Source organism: Eulemur rufifrons, chromosome 7, assembly GCF_041146395.1.
Source record: "Eulemur rufifrons isolate Redbay chromosome 7, OSU_ERuf_1, whole genome shotgun sequence".
NCBI classification, from domain to species: Eukaryota; Metazoa; Chordata; class Mammalia; order Primates; family Lemuridae; genus Eulemur; species Eulemur rufifrons.
Window position 1 is genome coordinate 102074145 of NC_090989.1, and position 18739 is coordinate 102092883.

At 37.5% G+C, this 18739-nt stretch overlaps 1 protein-coding gene across 3 annotated transcripts in view; it reads left to right on the plus strand.

Annotated features, from left to right (window-relative positions):
• The window catches only part of VEPH1 (ventricular zone expressed PH domain containing 1), a 207599-nt gene extending 189527 nt beyond the window's left edge, over positions 1-18072 (plus strand). For all 3 annotated transcript variants that reach the window (XM_069473045.1, XM_069473046.1, XM_069473044.1), the window contains 2 exons: positions 11409-11545; positions 16460-18072. In XM_069473045.1, the coding sequence (XP_069329146.1) occupies positions 11409-11545; positions 16460-16696 (374 nt within the window). In that variant the 3' untranslated portion in view covers positions 16697-18072. The remainder of the gene's footprint in view (positions 1-11408; positions 11546-16459) is intronic.
• Positions 18073-18739: the final 667 nt, after the last annotated feature.

Consider the following 18739-nt stretch of genomic DNA (forward strand, 5'->3'; position numbering starts at 1 on the left):
TCTTAACGCAGATCCTAGCCTTCCGATCACAACTCAAATTTACAGTTTCAGGAAAGGCTTCTGTAACCTCCTTGGCTAATGCTAAGGTCCTCAAAGCACCTCAGACCTTTCCTCCTTAACGTTAGTTACAGATGCTGTCTTGCTCTTTTATGTGTGACTGTTTGGTCAATGTCTGTTTCCTCCAGTAAATAGTAAGCTCTATGAAATGGGCTCTCCTCATCCACCCGTCCTCAGTCCCTAGCATGCAATAGATGCTCAATAAATATTTAATAAATAAATGAATGACAAAAGTTTGTATCTTCTTAGAAATTTTTCAGTAGCGAAACTTTTGTCAGTCAAGTGGTGACACCAAAAAATTAATGAATTCACAGTGATTCATTTTAGGATAAAAAAATAGATATTCATATTATGACACTTGTAGCAGATCTTTTGTGCCAATGTATTCTTTGTATAAACAGTCTCTTCTTAAATAAGTTATTTTAAAGAGTACTATCATAAACAGATCATTGTATTTATCAGAATGTGTGTATTTACATATGTGTGTATTGATAACATACATATATATGTATGTATATGTACACATATTTGTGTGTTTATTCATATATATACGTATATATATAAAACATACAGCACATGATGGTGTATATGTTATAGCTAAAGCTTCCAGTGCAGACATTATAAACTTCTGTTCGTTGCCAAAAGATTTCAAGCCAAGTTGAACCACAACAGATGGAACTCTTGCTAAAAGTTGTAGGTAACATCTTAAAATGTTCCAGAATACCAACAATTTATGGGCAGGTGGGACAGTGGTTACAATGTGCTCACCTTATACAACTCAAACAGTGGCCCTCGTTATCATAGACCTGAAGCAAGTATATCAGAGCTATTTTTCCCAATTACTGGGCAAGCTTAACAGTGTCCAGGCAGTACGGAAAAGTGCTCAACATTTAAAACTAAAGTCCTATGGCCAGATGTTGCCAGTAATATCTACCTATAAGAACTTATTAATGATACTAAGTGGACCAACATGGTATATGTTTGTGAAACTCTTTTTTATTAAAACCTTAACCCTAAGTCTCAATCTTCTTTATTTTCATCCTCCTGCTCTTTTCCTATTGTTCTCTATCAGTCATTACTTGGTAAGTCTGGGCCAATCTTCTTTGATGAGTTTCTCATAAAGGTACAAAGGTGAACACACATGCTGCTCAGAACTGGTGACCAGGTTACCTTCTTGGAAAGTGCCCTTAGCATTTTTTCTCACTGATAACACAATAAGTCAAATTCCACAAACATTAATTCTAAACATTTTTTCTGTAACACTGTTGACTGAAGCCAAGAACATGAATATGATCTCATACTGCCTTCTCATTCTTTAATTTCATAGAAAGGTCATAACAATTTTCTCCCTACTTTTGGTTTTGCAGCTTTACTCTTTTGCATGTCATATGACCTATTGCTCTCATCCACCATGAGGATACTTATTATTTCCTAGAAGTTTTTGAGCAACGTAGAATCACCTGGGGACTTTGTTAAAATGCAGGGTCCCTCACCCCACCCCCAAATTTTGATTAGGTAGATTGAGGGTAATGCTTTGGAATATGCATTTTAACGAGCCAGCAAATAATGCTGCTATAGGTTGCTCTCAGAGCACACAGTTCTTAAAGCTTATAAAATAGTAGTTCTGCAGCTTTTTTGGATCGATACATCAGCGATTGATCAGAGAAGCCTAGAAAGCACACTGTTTTGATGGGTATGAAATTACTGAGAAGGAAGCCATTCAGTCACATGTGGCAGTGCCCTAAAAGGGCTACTGTCAAACATAGTTTGTCCTCTTTTGGTCCCCACCTCACCTTGTAGGATGTTACAACATCAGTGCTGATTATGCCTCCTTGTTTATTCACTACCAGTAAAGAAATATGGCACTCTAAAACACTGCCTGACTCTAAAACACTGCCTGACTCTAAAACACTGCCTGGATATTCACAAGTAACATACCATTTGTTACAACCCTGGCAATTTCAAAAACCACAGGCACTCAGTCTACTAAATGTGGCTCCTATGTCCCCCTCATTTAATGCTTGTATCCTTTTTTAAGTACATCCTCTGTAATTATAGTTGGCTTTCTTAGAACTGGCACACACACACATTAAAAAAAAAATCAGTAAAACCACGAGAGGGGATTGAAGTTGATTTGAAACTTTCTACATACACAAAGAAATTCCCCATAGACTATATAGGAGTCATAATTCTCAGAAGCAGTGATTTGAAGGGAGTAAAAAAATAACATACTGTACCTTTTTTTCAGTTCTTATTTAAAAACTAAGTATTTGAGGTTTATATTTTTTTCTTTCAGAATATGCCTTCTTTTGAAGCCATTTATCTTTAACAATCAGGAAAGGATATCTAGAAATTTAAATATCACAGATAAACTCATGACAGTCTCAAATATGAGTTACTTGTGCACAATGCAATACTTTTGAGACAAAATTGTCTTAAGTATAAGGAATTTCTGAGTCTGAATGGAAATCAGTGTGGCACGTGAATAGTAGCTATACTGTCTATTGTCACTCCTTCCAGCCTGTCACAAGAACAAGCAGGAAGTCTGGGAATAAAAGGGAGCAGCCGCAGGTAACATAGCAAATACTCCCAATGCAGCACAACATGTTACTGGGTTTGCTGGGAAATGACAGTCTTGGTGAATAAATGGATCAGTTACTCAAAAAAAAAAGTTTGCCTTTCTTTTGGGACTCTTTTAATTGCCTCTCACACCTGCATTTTTATTAAAGGTACAAGTTCAAAGTCTGCAGGCCTGGAATCTTAAAAAAATTCCTGGTCTTACTATGAAATCTATCACTTTTCCTAGCACTGTCATATGGGCCCTTAAGATACAATATTTCTTAAACCACCTGTTCATTATCACAGTAAAAGGATGATCGTGTTCATTTCATGTTGATCCATGGTCATGATGACAGTAGCTACCATTTATTAATCCCTTACTGTGACCAAGGGTCAGTTAAGCAAGGCCACTGTTAACCTCCACGGAACTTTCATGTGACTTCATTTATGTGGATGTGGTCCACTTGGGGATATAAGGCTTGACCTGCAAAATTCGGGATGAATTTCAGCCCCCATTAACCACCTTGGCCCAGTGCCCTTGTGTGGTGAACAAACTGCATAACCATTCGAGTCGGCCCCTTGTTAAGCGTAACAACCCTAGAGAACAGGAAACTGAAGCTCAGCGAGGTTGAAATAACTTGCCCAAGACCAGTCAGCTGATAAGTAGCAGATTCTGGACTTCAGTTGAAGTCTGGCTCCAAAGACAGTGCCCTTACTCTGTAAACTATAAGCTTACACCAGAGAAAGTTTTGTGGATAGACCTATATGATCTATTATAATCAGGAGTAAACATGGCATTCAGCACACTATGTTTAAGTAAATTATACTTGGTTAGAGACATATTCAGAATTGCAACAACTCTTCAAATAAAATGGTGACTGAATTATTGAACTCTTGTGCTCTTGAGATAAAAGGGATTGTATGACTACAAAAATTATCATTTTTCATTATGTTACATTACAAAGTTTCAGATTGCACTTTGCATGATGCCCAAGGCTCTTCAGGATCGACCTCTCGGTGAATCTCAGACCTCATCTCTTGCCTCTCCTTCCCCACCCTGCTCCCTTCCTAGTCACATCGAGTGAGTTACCATTCCCAGAGTGCATTTAGTGCCCCCTCCCTCAGCCTTGGCCCTTTGCTATGATTTTTTTATTTTTTGCAGAATAGCCTTCGCCTCGTCACCTTCATAACTGCTACTTACTTGTCCCTGCGAATTCAGCTCAGTGTGTTTCAGTAAGACCCTGTGCATGGTTCTATTCTGCTGTTTGTCCCACTGTACTGCAGTTGACTCTGTCCTAGCTTCCCTACCGCAATCCTCTACATCACAAAGGTTAAGACTGTCACATTTTCTGAGCTTTCTCCAGCCAAGCAGTCTGGTTCTCAGACTTTCCTCACAGCATGGCCCCCAAAGGCCAGTCTCCCCTCCCACCTCAAAAGTAGAAACCAAGACCACCTACTGCCCCAACGCTGGAGGACACATGGGCCTCTCTGGGCTGGCTGAAGAAGAAAAAAAGAATACCAAGAAGCAATTGAACATATTGATGAAGTACCAAATAAAGTAGACAGACTTAATGAACAAGCCAGTGAGGAAATTTTGAAAGTAGAAAAGAAATATAACAACTCCACCAACCATTTTTTCAGAAGAGGTCAAAATTGATCACCAAAATCCCAAATTTGGGGGTGACATTTGTCAGCCATCCATGTGCCTCATACATAGTAGGTATTCAATAAAGGCATTTTGAATAAAAGAATAGGAGAATTCATGAATGGTGAAGGGTATTAATAAAAAGCGGAACTTGGTCTTTCATGGCAAGAATCACATGAATGTTAAATTCTCTTATTAACTGAGAAGAAACCACTGGAGGCACCTCATTTACTGCTAGTCAGTTCCACCATCAAGGTATAAAAGGGATTTTTCTCTAATCTTTGGACCCATGGTCTTTACCCTTTTTCTTCTTTCTACCTTTAATAAGGCAATCCTCCATAATAGGACAATCACCACCATGTCTGTAGTGCACAGCTACTACAGTGTGGGGGAAAAACTTAGGTAGGCAAGTTGCAGGTACAAATACTTTGGTCCAGCCAAAACAAAAGCAGGTTGGTCAAGAACAAAAATCATGGCAACAGTTTTGGGCGATACTGAAGGTATTTTGCTTGTAGATTTTCTGAGGGGCCAAAGAACAATAACATCTGTTTATTATGAGAGTGATTTGAGAAAGTTATCCAAAGCTTTAGCAGAAAAACACCCAGGAAGGCTGCACCAGAGAGTCCTCCTCCACCGGGACAGTGCTCCTGCTCATGCCTCATCAAACAAGGGCGATGGGAAATCATTAGGCATCTGCCTGACAGTCCTGACTTGGCTCTTGCTGACTTCTTTTTGTTTCCTGACCCTAAAAAACCTTCAAAGGACACCATTATTCTTCAGTTAATAATATAAAAAAGACTGTACTGGCTGGTGGAGTGGCTCACATCTGTAATCCTAGCACTCTGGGAAGCCAAGGCGGGAGGATTGTTTGAGGTCAGAAGTTAGAGACCAACCTGAGCAAGAGCAAGACCCCATCTCTACTGAAAATAGAAAAAAATAGCTGGCACGTGCCCATAGTCCCAGCCACTTGAGAGGCTGAGGCAGGAGGATCGCTTCAGCCCAGGAGTTTGAGGTTGCAGTGAGCTCTGATGATGCCACTTCACTCTACTGGGAGCAACAGAGACTCTGTCTCAAAAAAAAAAAAATGCGTCTCCACCAGCCAGAGGACATCAGGAATGACCTATCAGGGGATGCCATGTTGGAACAGGATATGTATTAGACGTGATAAAAACAAGTCCAGGTTAACCAGATGAGCAAGTGAGAGAAAGTGCTCCTTAAACTCATCCCCAGTAAATTCAAAATGACAAAGAAAACCAAAGTAGACTGCACTGACATGGTTAAAATCCTAGGACCCTCTGTTCCTCAGGGATGGACTAAATGGCTGGTATCGTTGGTTACAAAAGTGTCTTGAACTTGATGGAGCTTTTATTGAGAAATAAAGTTTATGTTTTTTATTTTTACTTTTTAATTCCACTTTCTCACAAACTTGTGGGAATACATGAGGGGAAGTCTCCTCATATATTCCAACTTGGCCCAATTTGACACATAACCTGTGCTCAATCACTGCTATTCCCCATCTCTCCCACCCAGCTCCGTGTCCCACAAGGCTGCCACATGGTGCTGCATCAGCAGAGGTAAACTCTGGCTTTCAGTTACCTTCGACCACTGGGGACACTAGCTAGAGGTCAGAGGGAGGGAGGAGAGAGAGGTCGCATCATTTACTTGTGGGTTCCCTCCCTGCTCGGACACAGAGATCAACGGTGCCCTCTGCTCCAGGCCACAGCTCCTATCAGACAGTGCCCCCTGTAGAGGTCTTCCATTGCATCCTGACTGCTCTTTCCCCTCTCCTCTTCACACAGAGGGTGTCATGTCTGCATGGTCACTGGCCCCTGAAAGTACTTTTCCTACACCTCACTCACACCTAGTAAATAGTCCTTGTATTAACTCCCCTCAGTTGCTCAGCTTGTGATACCGTCTGTTTTCCACCCAGATTCTGCATGACACATTGCTATTCCCATCTGGGGTCCATGAGGCTTCATGCCTGTGCTGGCTGGACCCTCACGGGCTCTAGCCCCTCATTAGTCCTTTCTAGTGAAGCTTCAGAAAAGCTTCCCAATGATGTCCAATTTGACCTCCCCATGACTGATACCCAGTCTCTTTCCTGGATCTAATAACTAGAAAAGCTTAAATTGGCTCATACCCTCGGTCCTCAGCCCATGGCTGTCCCAGAGCAACTGCTGTATGCACTTGTTTCTGAGTTAATGGATTCTTCCTGCTTCTTTAGGTTCTTTTGTGTATTTTCCATCACACTTCTCTGTTGCTGCCTCTATCCTTTTCTGTACTCTTTCTGGAAAATTCTTTCCCCCTTCTTCATCAAGGGCCCAGTTTTCATGTCACCTCCACTCAACTAAAAGTGGAATTTCCTCTATTTGAATGTTATAACACTTGGCTTATACTTCTCCGGTAGTACTTGTCAAACTTCACGTTGACCTGGAGTTTGTAAAATGCTTTATCTCCCCCTATAAGATGATATTCAAGCTCCCTGTGAGTAGGGTTTTGTAACCCCTCAAGTCTAAACACAGTGCCTTTCAGCCCATCTGTATTCAAAAATACATGTGAGATGGATGAATGAATGGCTGATGGATAAATAGATGAATATTCCTTATTGCTTTATTCTTTCTGGTGTGGGCTTCTCTGCTCTAAGGGATCTATCTGTTAATATTGTACTCTCATTCATCAACATCATGTTAAGGAAGATTAGCACCTTCAAAATTCATTTTTTATCAACATAAATATTTTCAACTCTTGGTGCAGAAATGGGTACAATAGGCTGGGCGAGGTGGCTCACGCCTGTAATCCCAGAACTCTGGGAGGCCGAGGCGGGAGGATCGCTCGAGGTCAGGAGTTTGAGACCACCCTGAGAAAGAGTGAGACCCCGTCTCTACTAAAAATAGAAATAAATTAGCTGGACAACTAAAAACATATGTATAAAAAAAAAAATTAGCCAAGCATGGTGGCGCATGCCTGTAGTCTCAGCTACTCGGGAGGCTGAGGCAGGAGGAAAACTTGAGCCCAGGAGTTTGAGGTTGCTTTGAGCTAGGCTGATACCATGGCACTCTAGCCGGGGCAACAGAGTGAGACTCTGTCTCAAAAAAAAAAAGAAAGGGGTACAATTAATGAATAAACATTTGTATTAGCATTCTAAAAGCTTTTTTTGATAAACATGGTTACAGTTTGGGTTCCAACTTCACTTGAGAATTCAGTTTAATAATCCATACCTTTTTCAGCCAGTTAATATTTAAAGAAAGGAACAGATCCAGGTTAGTAGAGAATGTCTTAGCCAAACTGTGGTGCTTTGAATGAAATAATGTGTTATTAGAAAGTGAGAAAATGCTTGATTGAATATCCTGTATGTGCTACATGTAAATAAGATCATTTTAGGTACAAGATCATGCCACATGTTATTTTAAAAATGGAATATGATAATCCTTAAAAAATTAATTCTTTGTTTTGGTTGTGAAGAGGCCATGCTATTATATGAGAATTACTTGCTTACAAGGACATGCTATGGACAATACACCTATTAAAATGACACATGCCCAATTGTGCCTATGATAGACATAACTGCTAAAAAAATTTTAAGATGTGGGATTGCAGTTGGAAATATTTTAAGTCTTTTTTTTCTTTGTCTTTTGAAACTATTTTTTTTATTTTATTAATAATTTATTGTCAGTAAGAAAGACTGGCTGTCTTTTGAAACTATTTTAAAATTAATTTTACAACTACAAATAGCCTGGCTTTTACTGAATTATCTGAAGCTGACCCTTATGCCTAAATTTCGGCCCTAACATTCAGCTGCTTTAAAGTTCTGCTAACATTTCCTTCCTAAAACCCATTCCATGGATGTTTTCCCTGGGATAAATTTTTACTGAGCTAAAAAGGAAACTTTTTCTTAGTAGAATATCTCTGAAGTTCTTCATCCTTTGTTCTTAGTAACCCTATCATTTTGTCTTGAGTCTCTGTCATGGCCATTATATCCCATTCAGCCCTGTCTCTAGGGAGTCCTTCAACACTTTTGCCAAGGGCTCCTTGCAGACTTTGGTCCCACACACTCTTCAGGTGAAACATTTGGGTCTGCCTTGAGGAGACATACAGTAGCTAATCCACTATGTCAGATCCAAAAGGATACATGCATGTGCTTAAATATTACCTATACTGGTCACGATTTAAAGTCATTTCAGATATCATAAATATTTCAAATGCTTCTTGAATAAATATGAGAGACTAAGACAGGAAAAACGTACCATTATTAAATGGCATTACATCAAATCATCTTACCATTAAAACCACGGCAAGAAAGCAATGTGATTACAAACTGGGAAGGAAAGTCTTTACTAAAAGTGGGGGTGGGAGCAGTAGTGCTTTGTGCCTTGCTATGTACCTAGCATCCTCACAGAAAATTTTTTGTTTTGATTTTTGACCTCTCAACATCCCTGTTAAGTGGGAGGGGACTGTTTGTATTTAGTATTTGCTGATCAGAAAACGGTGGTTGAAAGGACTAATATCTAAATCTTCTGAGTTCATTCAAAATCCTTGAACATTACAATTAGATTAGTAATATTTTCTCATTTGAAAACACGGAAAATGAGTGTTTTTAAAAATGCTTAATCTCATTTGGGGGTTGGATTTTTTGTTGCTCTTGGTTTTTACGTATTTTCCCCCTTCTCCCTCCTCGTGGATCCTGTCTTAAAACTTTCTTCCTCCTCCCAGATAGACTGCCGCACTGTTTATGACTCCACAGCACATTGTTAGTAAGCACGTGCTGAGCCCCTAGCCCAGGCAGACACTGTGCTAAGGCTGCTCCTGCTCCCACGGAACGTGTAGCGCAGGGGGATGATGCAGTGTCATAAGTGCTTTAACTGAGGTCACTGCAGAGTGTGGGGGCTGCACCAAGCAAGCCACCAGTATGTTTATGGAAAATTTAAGTTTCCAAAGCACATTACTAGCTTTAAAAATGCTCTAAATCAGATGATTCCTAGTAAAGCAAAGCAGAACACTGAAATAATTTTCTTGAGATTGATTTTCAATTTATCCTTCACCGTTCTGCTTTCCCTGGCCTCTGCTGTACACAGTACTGGCCACCAGGGAGCTTCTCAGATGATGGCAGATACTTCTCATCGCTGAGGTCTTAGATCACATGTCACTTTGAATGTCCAAGCTCTTTCCTGACCTCTTAAATGCATGCACGCCAAACCGCCAAGTCACTCACTTCCTATTCTATTTTCATCTTAGCCCTTATCACTATCTAACGATATATTTGATACGTATTTTCAGTTTTTAGCCTTAATTTGGAGTTGCCAATGGAACAGCTGATTGAATAGTTGTCAGACTATTCAATTTTTCAAAAAACATTTTTTTTTTAAAGCCAAACTAGCCTTAATAGAACTTTGTTTATGAAAACTATACTTTCATTATTGTTATCCTAAAAATGCTCTGTCAAGGTGGAAAATCCTCCTGCATGAGGTAGTTATTTGACCTACATTAGAAAAAAGAAGCCAGGTACAGTGGCTCACATCTGTAATTCCAGCACTTTGGGAGGTCAAGGTGGGAGGATCTCTTGATGCCAGGAGTTTGAGACCAGCCTGGGCAATATAGCAAGACCTCATCTCTACAAAAAAAAAAAAAAAAAAAAAAACTAAAAAAATTAGTCAGGTGTGGTTGCATGTGCCTGTAGTCCTAGCTACTCAAGAGGCTGAGGCAAGAGGATTGCATGAGCCCAGGAGTTTAAGGGTACAATGAGCTATCACTGCACACTGCACTCTAGCCTGAGTGACAGAACAAGACTCTGTCTCTAAAATTAAAAAAAAGAAAAAGAAGAAAAAGAAATGGTAGCATAGGAAAAACAGATGTGTTCACATGATCAAACAGGAACTGTCCGTATTTTTTCCAAAGTGATGGAACAAATTTCATTACTTTCAAGGTGCTATGAAAATTGAACACAAATGTATATAAATAAATAAATAAATACTGTCCTACTCCAAATTGAGCTTTCCATTGTCCCTTTCTGCTAAAACAATATGCTTTCATATAAATTTGAAGGATGAATCTTATGTAGTTGGTAAGAAAAATGAAAATTTTCAGTTCAACATTTAAGCTTCTGACATTGTAATGGATCTTCTAATTCTATGATTATGTGTAATCATACACACTCTGCTTCAGTGTAAAATTAATCCATTCATTCAGCAAATATTTATAGGCTTCCTACTATTCACTAAGTACTATGTTAAATTCTTGGTGATTCAACAGTGAACAAACCAAAGACCCTGCCCTTGTGGACCTTCCAGTTGGATGAGAAAGAAAGATATTCATCAGATAAACACCAATACCTGTCTACAAATGATAATACCTGATATAAGAGAAATATACAATGTGCTATGAGAACATTTAGGGGGGAAGCCATTCTTCTCTGGATTTGGGGAAAGTTTCCCCAAAGAAGCAACATTTTAGTTGAAATATGAAATGATCAATTGCTGACTAGGTGAAGATAAGAATATGGAGAAGAGAGATTGTGGGTTCCAGAGAGTTAAATAGCATGTATTAATACAAAAGAATTGGGTAAGTTTGCCTTTGTAGCTTAATGTATGGCTTTAAGAAACATGCCTTTTGAAGTGCTGCATTGACTTTTGCTGCCAAAAGCTAAATATACTTGGTTTGTGATTATAAAGCTATATTTCTAGCAGTTCTTGTGTCATAAAGAATGGAAATTTGTTTTTTATTACCTAGTTACTGGCAAAATAAAAATGAAGGTTATGGTATACTAGGTATTTTATGCCAAAATTTCAAACTGTTCTAAATTGATCTGGTCATTCCAACCTAAGGAACAGAATACTATGAAACAAAGAAGCCAAGAAGCACAGAAAGCTGGATATCTGGATAAACTTTTAATACTGCTACCCAGATGCTCTTTCTGTGAACTAATTCCTTTTGAAAATCTCAATGAAGGTTTTCAACATTTTTTCATTATCATGTCTGAATTGTGCATTCTTTTAGGGACAAAGGAGAAAACATTAAGCAAAATCATAATTTATGAGCCCACTTTCCAGATATGCTTACTGGGTTCTGGTTCACTGTGCAATTCTGACTTTTGATCACTTGCCAAATATATAATGGAAAATAAATGACTTGATCATTCTGTTACCTTCCACAGTTGTAAATCAAGATGGCCAGCCTCTCATTGAAGGAAAACTTAAAGAGAAGCAAGTCAGATGGAAGTTCATCAAAAGGTGGAAAACTCGTTATTTTACACTGGCTGGAAATCAACTTCTGTTTCAAAAAGGAAAGTCTGTAAGTTCCTCTGTCATCTATTACACTTGCATTTTTAAGGTTTCGATCTCCTCCAACCGACTAGGCATGTTGTCTTGAGTCAGAACCCTGATAATTTTTTCCTTCTCCATTTTACAATATTACAGCATTATTTAGTACATATTTCCCTTTGTCTACTCTGTTCATTCCTGTGTTAATTGGTTCGCTGTCTCTTCAGTTTATTATGGAAGCCTGTTTTAGTTGACTTAAGTTTTAGCAGAGGGACTACGTGGTGGTCTGGACTCAAACACCATGCCTTTTGTTTCCTGGAGGGCCACCTACATAAATTTATGGCTTATGATATTGACTCTGATTTTTATTTATAACTACAGGTTATAATTTGGATGTAGGGGTCCAAGGAAGAGGGACAATAGGCAGGAAGGAAAGAATGAGGCTTATTTATTTTAAATACCTTTTATAGTCAATGAAGTTCAATTTTGTTTAGGGAAAAATATTACTATCTTTTACGCATTTAATATTCAGTTAATAAATAGGATACAATTCTAATAGAATTAATAAGTATTTATTTAGTATAATTTTCAATCTGAATAAGATGCTCTGTAGTTATCTGTATTCTGAATTTTCAGTAGGAAACCTCCTAAACAGCATACTCTATTGCTCCCCACGTATACTTAAAATACAGAGCCAATGGTAAACTATATTAGTCATGGCTCTTGACAGAAACAGAACCAATAGGATGAATATAGTTATATAAGAGATTTACTATGGGAATTGGCTCATGAAATTATGGAGGCTGAGAAGTTCCACAATATGCTGTCAGCAAACCAGAGAACCAGAAAAACTGTTGTAATTCAGTCTGTGTCCTAAGACCTTAGAATCAGGAGAATCAATGGTATAACTCTCAGTCCAGGCCAGGCGCGGTGGCTCACACCTGTAATCCTAGCACTCTGGGAGGCCGAGGCGGGAGGATCTCTCGAGCTCAGGAGTTCGAGACCAGCCTGAGCAAGAGCGAGACCCCTGTCTCTACTAAAAATAGAAAGAAATGATCTGGACAGCTAAAAATATATAGAAAAAATTAGCGCAGCATGGTGGCACATGTCTGTAGTCCCAGCTACTTGGGAGGCTGAGGCAGAAGGATTGTTTGAGCCCAGGAGTTTGAGGTTACTGTGAGGTAGGCTGACACCACAGCACTCTAGTCCAAGCAACAGAGTGAGACTTTGTCTCAAAAAAAAAAAAAAAAAAAAAACCTCTCAGTCCAAGGCCAAATGCCTGATAGCCCCTGGGAGCCGGAAGGGAGATGCTGGTATAAGTCCCAGAGTCTGAAGGCCCAAGAACCAGAAAGAAGCTTTGATGTCCAAGGGCAGGAGAAAACAAATGTCTCCACTCAAGAAGAGAGAGCAAATTCACCTTCTCCCCGGCTTTTTGTTCTATCCAAATCCACAATGGATTGGATGATGCCCATCCACACTGGTGAGGTTGGATCTTCTTTCCTCAATCTACTGATTCAAATGCTAATCTCTTCCAGAAGGACCCTCATAGACACACCCAGAAATAATGTTTTACCAGCTATCTGGGTATCCCTTAGCCCAATCAAGTTGACACATAATAAGCTTAACCATCACATACACCAAAGTGTGTCTGAATTAATGAATCAAAGGAGTTAAATTAGGTAAAAATGGCAACTCATTCTAGATATATGCACTATATCTTTAGAGTCCTCTTTTATAAAAATTTATTTGAACATTTTATTCAACTGGAATCAAGAATGATGTAACTGAATTATGATAAATTCTAACCAGTGCTCTTTTAATTAATGACTTCCTGTTAACTTTTCAAATAAAAAGAATATTTTTGTGACACCTACTTTGATCTCATGTTACTTTCTTCATCTAGGTAGATTATGACATACACAGATAGACTCTTCTGTGGCTGAAGATCTTTTTGAAAGAGAAATATAATAGTATGTTCAATTTAGACAGTTATTAGAGATTTAGAGAAACAACATTTTTTAAGCATAGGTTCACACTGAAACATTTTTCAAGTATTTAAAATGACCATATGAGTTTCCTGTTTTTATTCAAGAAATCAGGAATAGAAGTAAAGATGTAGTGATTTCTCAGATTCCCTTAAGACAAAACAGAGTTTAGTCCATAGGAATAAGTTTTTCCTGAACTCAAATAATGACCTTTATACTTCTTGATTCAGGGCTTTTTAATGAAGTTTAAAGAATAAGCTATTTCATAATTAGCTAACTTGTTTGACATCTTTATTAAGAAATAGTGGTTTGACATTCCAGAAATCTAACAGAACATGTGGCTGGAATAGTGAGAAATAATTTAATATAGCATGGGGCCACAGCAAAATACCTCTAATCTCCAGGGACACAATAACTACCAGTGGTCAGCAGTCCTGTTGAAGCTTCAGCCACATTGTAAAAGGCCCTTTCTTTCAAATAAAAGAAATGTGCATTTTAAAATGAGAACTGAGGTTGAAAGATTATAGTGTAATTTTTTACTTTTGCATTCCTAAGGTCTTGGTCTCCACCAACTAGCTAAGAAACAGTGTCCTTTGACTTTCTTTCTATTCTTAGTTGATTCGTTATTCATCTTTAAATTACTATGATAACTTTTTATTTTCTTTCTTGCTTATTCCCCTCAACCTAACATCAGGAAGGAAACTTTTTATTTTCTTGATTAGTTCCTCCATGTATCAATTTCTGTACTGTGGAAATACTATTCATATTCTATAGAAATACTATTCTATATTCTATTCTATATAGAGAGATATTCTATGCAAAGAAATACTATTTTATTACTATCAGATACTTATTATAAACCAAATTAGGCTAAATAAAGTATTGGCTAGTGTACATGTCTTCAAACTTTATCCTGTAAATCCTCTAAAAGAATTTTGAAAAATCTATGCAAGACCTTGTAGCATTTTAAGTTTCATCAACACTTTTTTTACCATGTTTAAACAGTTGCACAAACTGTAATTTCTGTTGAATTGTAAATATTGACACTTCAAAATAAAAAGATCACATCTCTTATTTAAACGTAACCATTGGAATAAAATACCATAGCACTTTGATACCTAACACCAAAAGATACATAAATTAGCTCTTCTTTAATAATAATGTTTATACCATTTCTTTTTTCTTTGAAATCATATTTCTGTTCTACTTCTCCCACATTGTTTTATCTTTATTTCCCTACCATTTTTCACTACACTAAAATTAAGTATATATATTAAAAGTTAATTGTTTTAATTTCTTGTGACCACCAGTCTCTAAGTGTTAAGACTTTTTTCTTATTGAATTATATTTTTGAAAAGTCATATCATTCAAGAAAATCCACAAGTATAATACCAAATTTAATAAATATTTGTTAAACATTAAAAAATGGAAATGCTATTGGAAATGCATTTCTTAATAAAATAGCTGGGGAGTGACTATGTTGCCTTGGTTGATGGACACTTTGCTGACATCAATATTTTCAATTGCTTTTTTGTTTGGTGCTCCTGAGATTTTTCCATGTTGGACAATACACTGTAGAAAGCATGGGGTGGGTGAGGAGGGTGCCTTTTCATTGCAAAGTGAAAGAAGGGTGATTATTATAAGAGGAGAGCTGAGAAAGGAGAATTGGCAAGATTCTCAGCCACAGATACATTCTCCAGTAGATAAAATGTATTTAGGGAGAGAATATATATTCAGGGCAACTTGAATCTATGCTCCTGGGTTGCAAACTCAGCCCAAATATACTCTCTGCTTAAAAAAAATTAAAAAATAGTCCAGGCATGGTGGCTTGTGCCTGTAATCCTAGCATTTTGGAAGGCTGAGGCAGGAAGATCAGTTAAGTTCAGCAGTTTGAAACCAGCCTGAGCAACATAGTAAGACCCTGTCTCTACAAAAAATAGAAAAATTAGCTAGGCAGGGTGGCGCACACCTGTAGTCCCAGCTACTCAGGAGACTGAGGCAGGACAATCACTTAAGCCCAGGAGTTTGAGGTTGCAGCGAGCTATGATGATACCACTGCACTCCAGCCTGGGTGACAGAGCAAGAGCCTGCCTAAAAATATATATGTCATATGTATAACATATACATGATATGTATAACACATGTATCATATATAACATATATATCATATACGTAACATATATATGAAGGAAAAATGAAGCAGGCAAAGAAAAAAAGAAGAAGAAATGTATTCAGGTAAAGACCTAAAATTGCTTTAAAGAAGTATCTGATCCCTTAAAACTATTCATGCTATAAAGTCAGAGCTAGACATTAAAATTAAAAAAAAAAAAAACTATTCATGCTAGCCTAGTGTGATGATGCTGGTGTTGTAGAGATCCTTAAGCCTCTGCTTTGATAACAGGCAAATATAACATCATTAAATATTCCTTCACTTAGTGTTTGTAAACAAAGCATGGTTCCAAAGCTACCTAGAGTTTCAAAAACAGTTTTATCTACTCAAACACTAGAACCTTGTTCATTCGATTAAGGGTTTGGCAAATCTTTCTTAGAAGTAGCACAAATGAAAATTAAATTTCAAGCCTTCCAAACTATCTGAAATTCTGAGTTAATAGTACTACAAATTGTACTGCTGCATTTTGCTCTATTAATAGTGTTAATATCGATAGAAAATGACAGAAAATTAAGAACTGTGAATTAAGCATTTTTCCCAAATCCCACTTTATAATAATATTCTATAAATTGGCTATCTTATTCCAAGTTACAATGCTATAACAAAGGCTCGATTGCTCACTCCTTCCATTATTCTAATAACTCTTTGAGGCCTTAGCACCCAAAATAACAAAGATCTCAAGCCATAGAAACCAAAAGGATTCTGGCCCTCTTGGAAAATTCTCCAGTAGTCAGAGACCCTTGCCTATAGTAAGAACCAGCTCATGTTCTTTCCTTCCCATGCATTTCAGAAAGACGATCCGGATGACTCCCCAATAGAACTCAGCAAAGTACAGAGTGTGAAAGCTGTGGCCAAGAAACGCAGGGACCGCTCTCTCCCTCGGGCTTTCGAAATCTTCACAGACAATAAAACCTATGTTTTCAAGGCCAAGGACCAGAAGAATGCAGAAGAATGGCTCCAGTGCATCAATGTGGCGGTTGCTCAAGCAAAAGAGAGGGAAAGTAGAGAAGTAACCACATATCTCTAGGGATTTACAAGCCATCCTCATGCAATTGTACACCACAGGCATTGCATTATTATTGCCAATGTCAAGAAAACAAGATAAATTCACCAAGCATGTTGTTTTTCACTAAATACCAGTGAAATAGTTGTCCCTAAGAAGCATCTAAAATGGCAGGATGCTTAGTAAATTTCATACTCTAACAGCTTATATTTTAACTCCAGAATATCTGTCTGATACACACATGGGAAAGGAGCTATCAAGAATGCCCTCAAATGGTGAGGGGCCAGGAAGGGAAAAGTCATTGATAAAGATACTTGTGTAGATATGTCATTTAAAATTGTAAGAAACAACTTTGAAAGATGCCTGAACTATCCTGAGGAAAACTTGGCACTTCTGATGAAAATCAGTCTGTCAAAGATATTAAAGGAAAAAGGGAAAAAAAGGAAACCTGTTAGAAAAGTTGAATTAATGTACACTGAGAAAACCATATAACTTACTAATAATTACATTATCCTTGCTTAATTCAAATGGATCTAACAAATTAAGCCACTTATGAAATTATTATAAATGTCTATCTTTCAGAATTATTTGTTTAATTATTCCCTTTAGGTTCATATAATATAATATAATATAAAGTTTAGATATTTGGATATATCTACTGCCCACGCCAGTAACTGTAAGATAGAATAAGCATAGAAAACCATTTTCTCTGTCTTCAAAATATATGCCATCTCCAGTAAACATTTAAGATTTTAAACTAAAGTTCTATAATTTCCTTCTGTGTATTCAACTTTTTAATGCCTCCAAATTACAAACATCTATTGGTTTTTTTCTATTACCCATATGTATTGTTTTAACTAAGCTATAGGAGACAGAATTCTAGAATGATTCCCAATGACCCATGCCCCGGTATAATCCTCTCCCTGTTGAGTGTGGACCGGGGCCTGTAACTTGCTTCTAACTAATAGAGTATGACAAAGACAATGAGATCGTCTTTCCCATAATTATGTTGCATTATACGGCAAAGGCGAAAAGATTTTGCAGATTTACTTAACATCCCTGATCAGCTGACTTTGAGTTAATTGAAGAGATATCCTGGCTGGACCTGACCTAATCAGACGAGTCCTTTAAAAGTTGGTGAGCAAGTCAGAGACTCTCTCTTCTACTGGCCTTGAATAAGCAAGCTGCCTCAAGTTCTACAGCTGCAGAGAAATGAATTTTATTAATAATCATGTGATTACAAAAGAAGACTCTGAGCCTCAGAAAAGAGCCCAGCCCCAGCCAACATTGTGATTATAGCTTTGTGAAGCTCTGAGTAGAGGACTCAGCTAAACCATGCTTGGACTCCTGACCCACAAAAACTTTGAGAAAATAAATGTACACTGTTTTTAACCGCTAAATTTGTGGTGATTTGTTACACAGCAAGGTCTAATACAAAATTTAATTTGGAATACATATATAGAAGAATTTTTTCTTGAAATTTATTATGTAGTATAGTATAGAAACCTGGAGAAATATTATAAGTTATTAACACCCTGACTCTACTGCTAATTCACTAGGATAAGAAATATAAAAGGAGCCATGTTTGAGAAAGTAAACTTAATTCAATTTTAACATGTAAAGTTTGAGGGTATTACAAGTTACAGAAGTTATTACACATTGGAAATAGAGTCCTGGAAGTCAAAGTTTCAGTTCATTGGATATATAACTAGACACTGAAGATGCAAAATTATATGAAATTACTCAGGAAGAATACGAAGAAAAAAGAATTAATAAAGGCTCTTTGAGACATCAGCATTTTAGTAAAGGCAGGCTGGGTTAGCTGATTAGTGCTTAGAGATGTGTACATTAGGGAAATGGTGTCACAAAAGCCAAATTAATAAAGATTTTTCAGGAAAAAAAGGAGAGGTCAACAATTTGAAATACTGAAGAGTAATCACTTAAGATATAGCCTGACTTTCACAATTAGAAAGCAACTGGTGTCAGTGGTAAGAATGATTTCACTGGAGTGATGGAGTTAAGATTTCAGTGGACTGAAGAATCAATGGGAGGTTAGGAGTTTAAAGC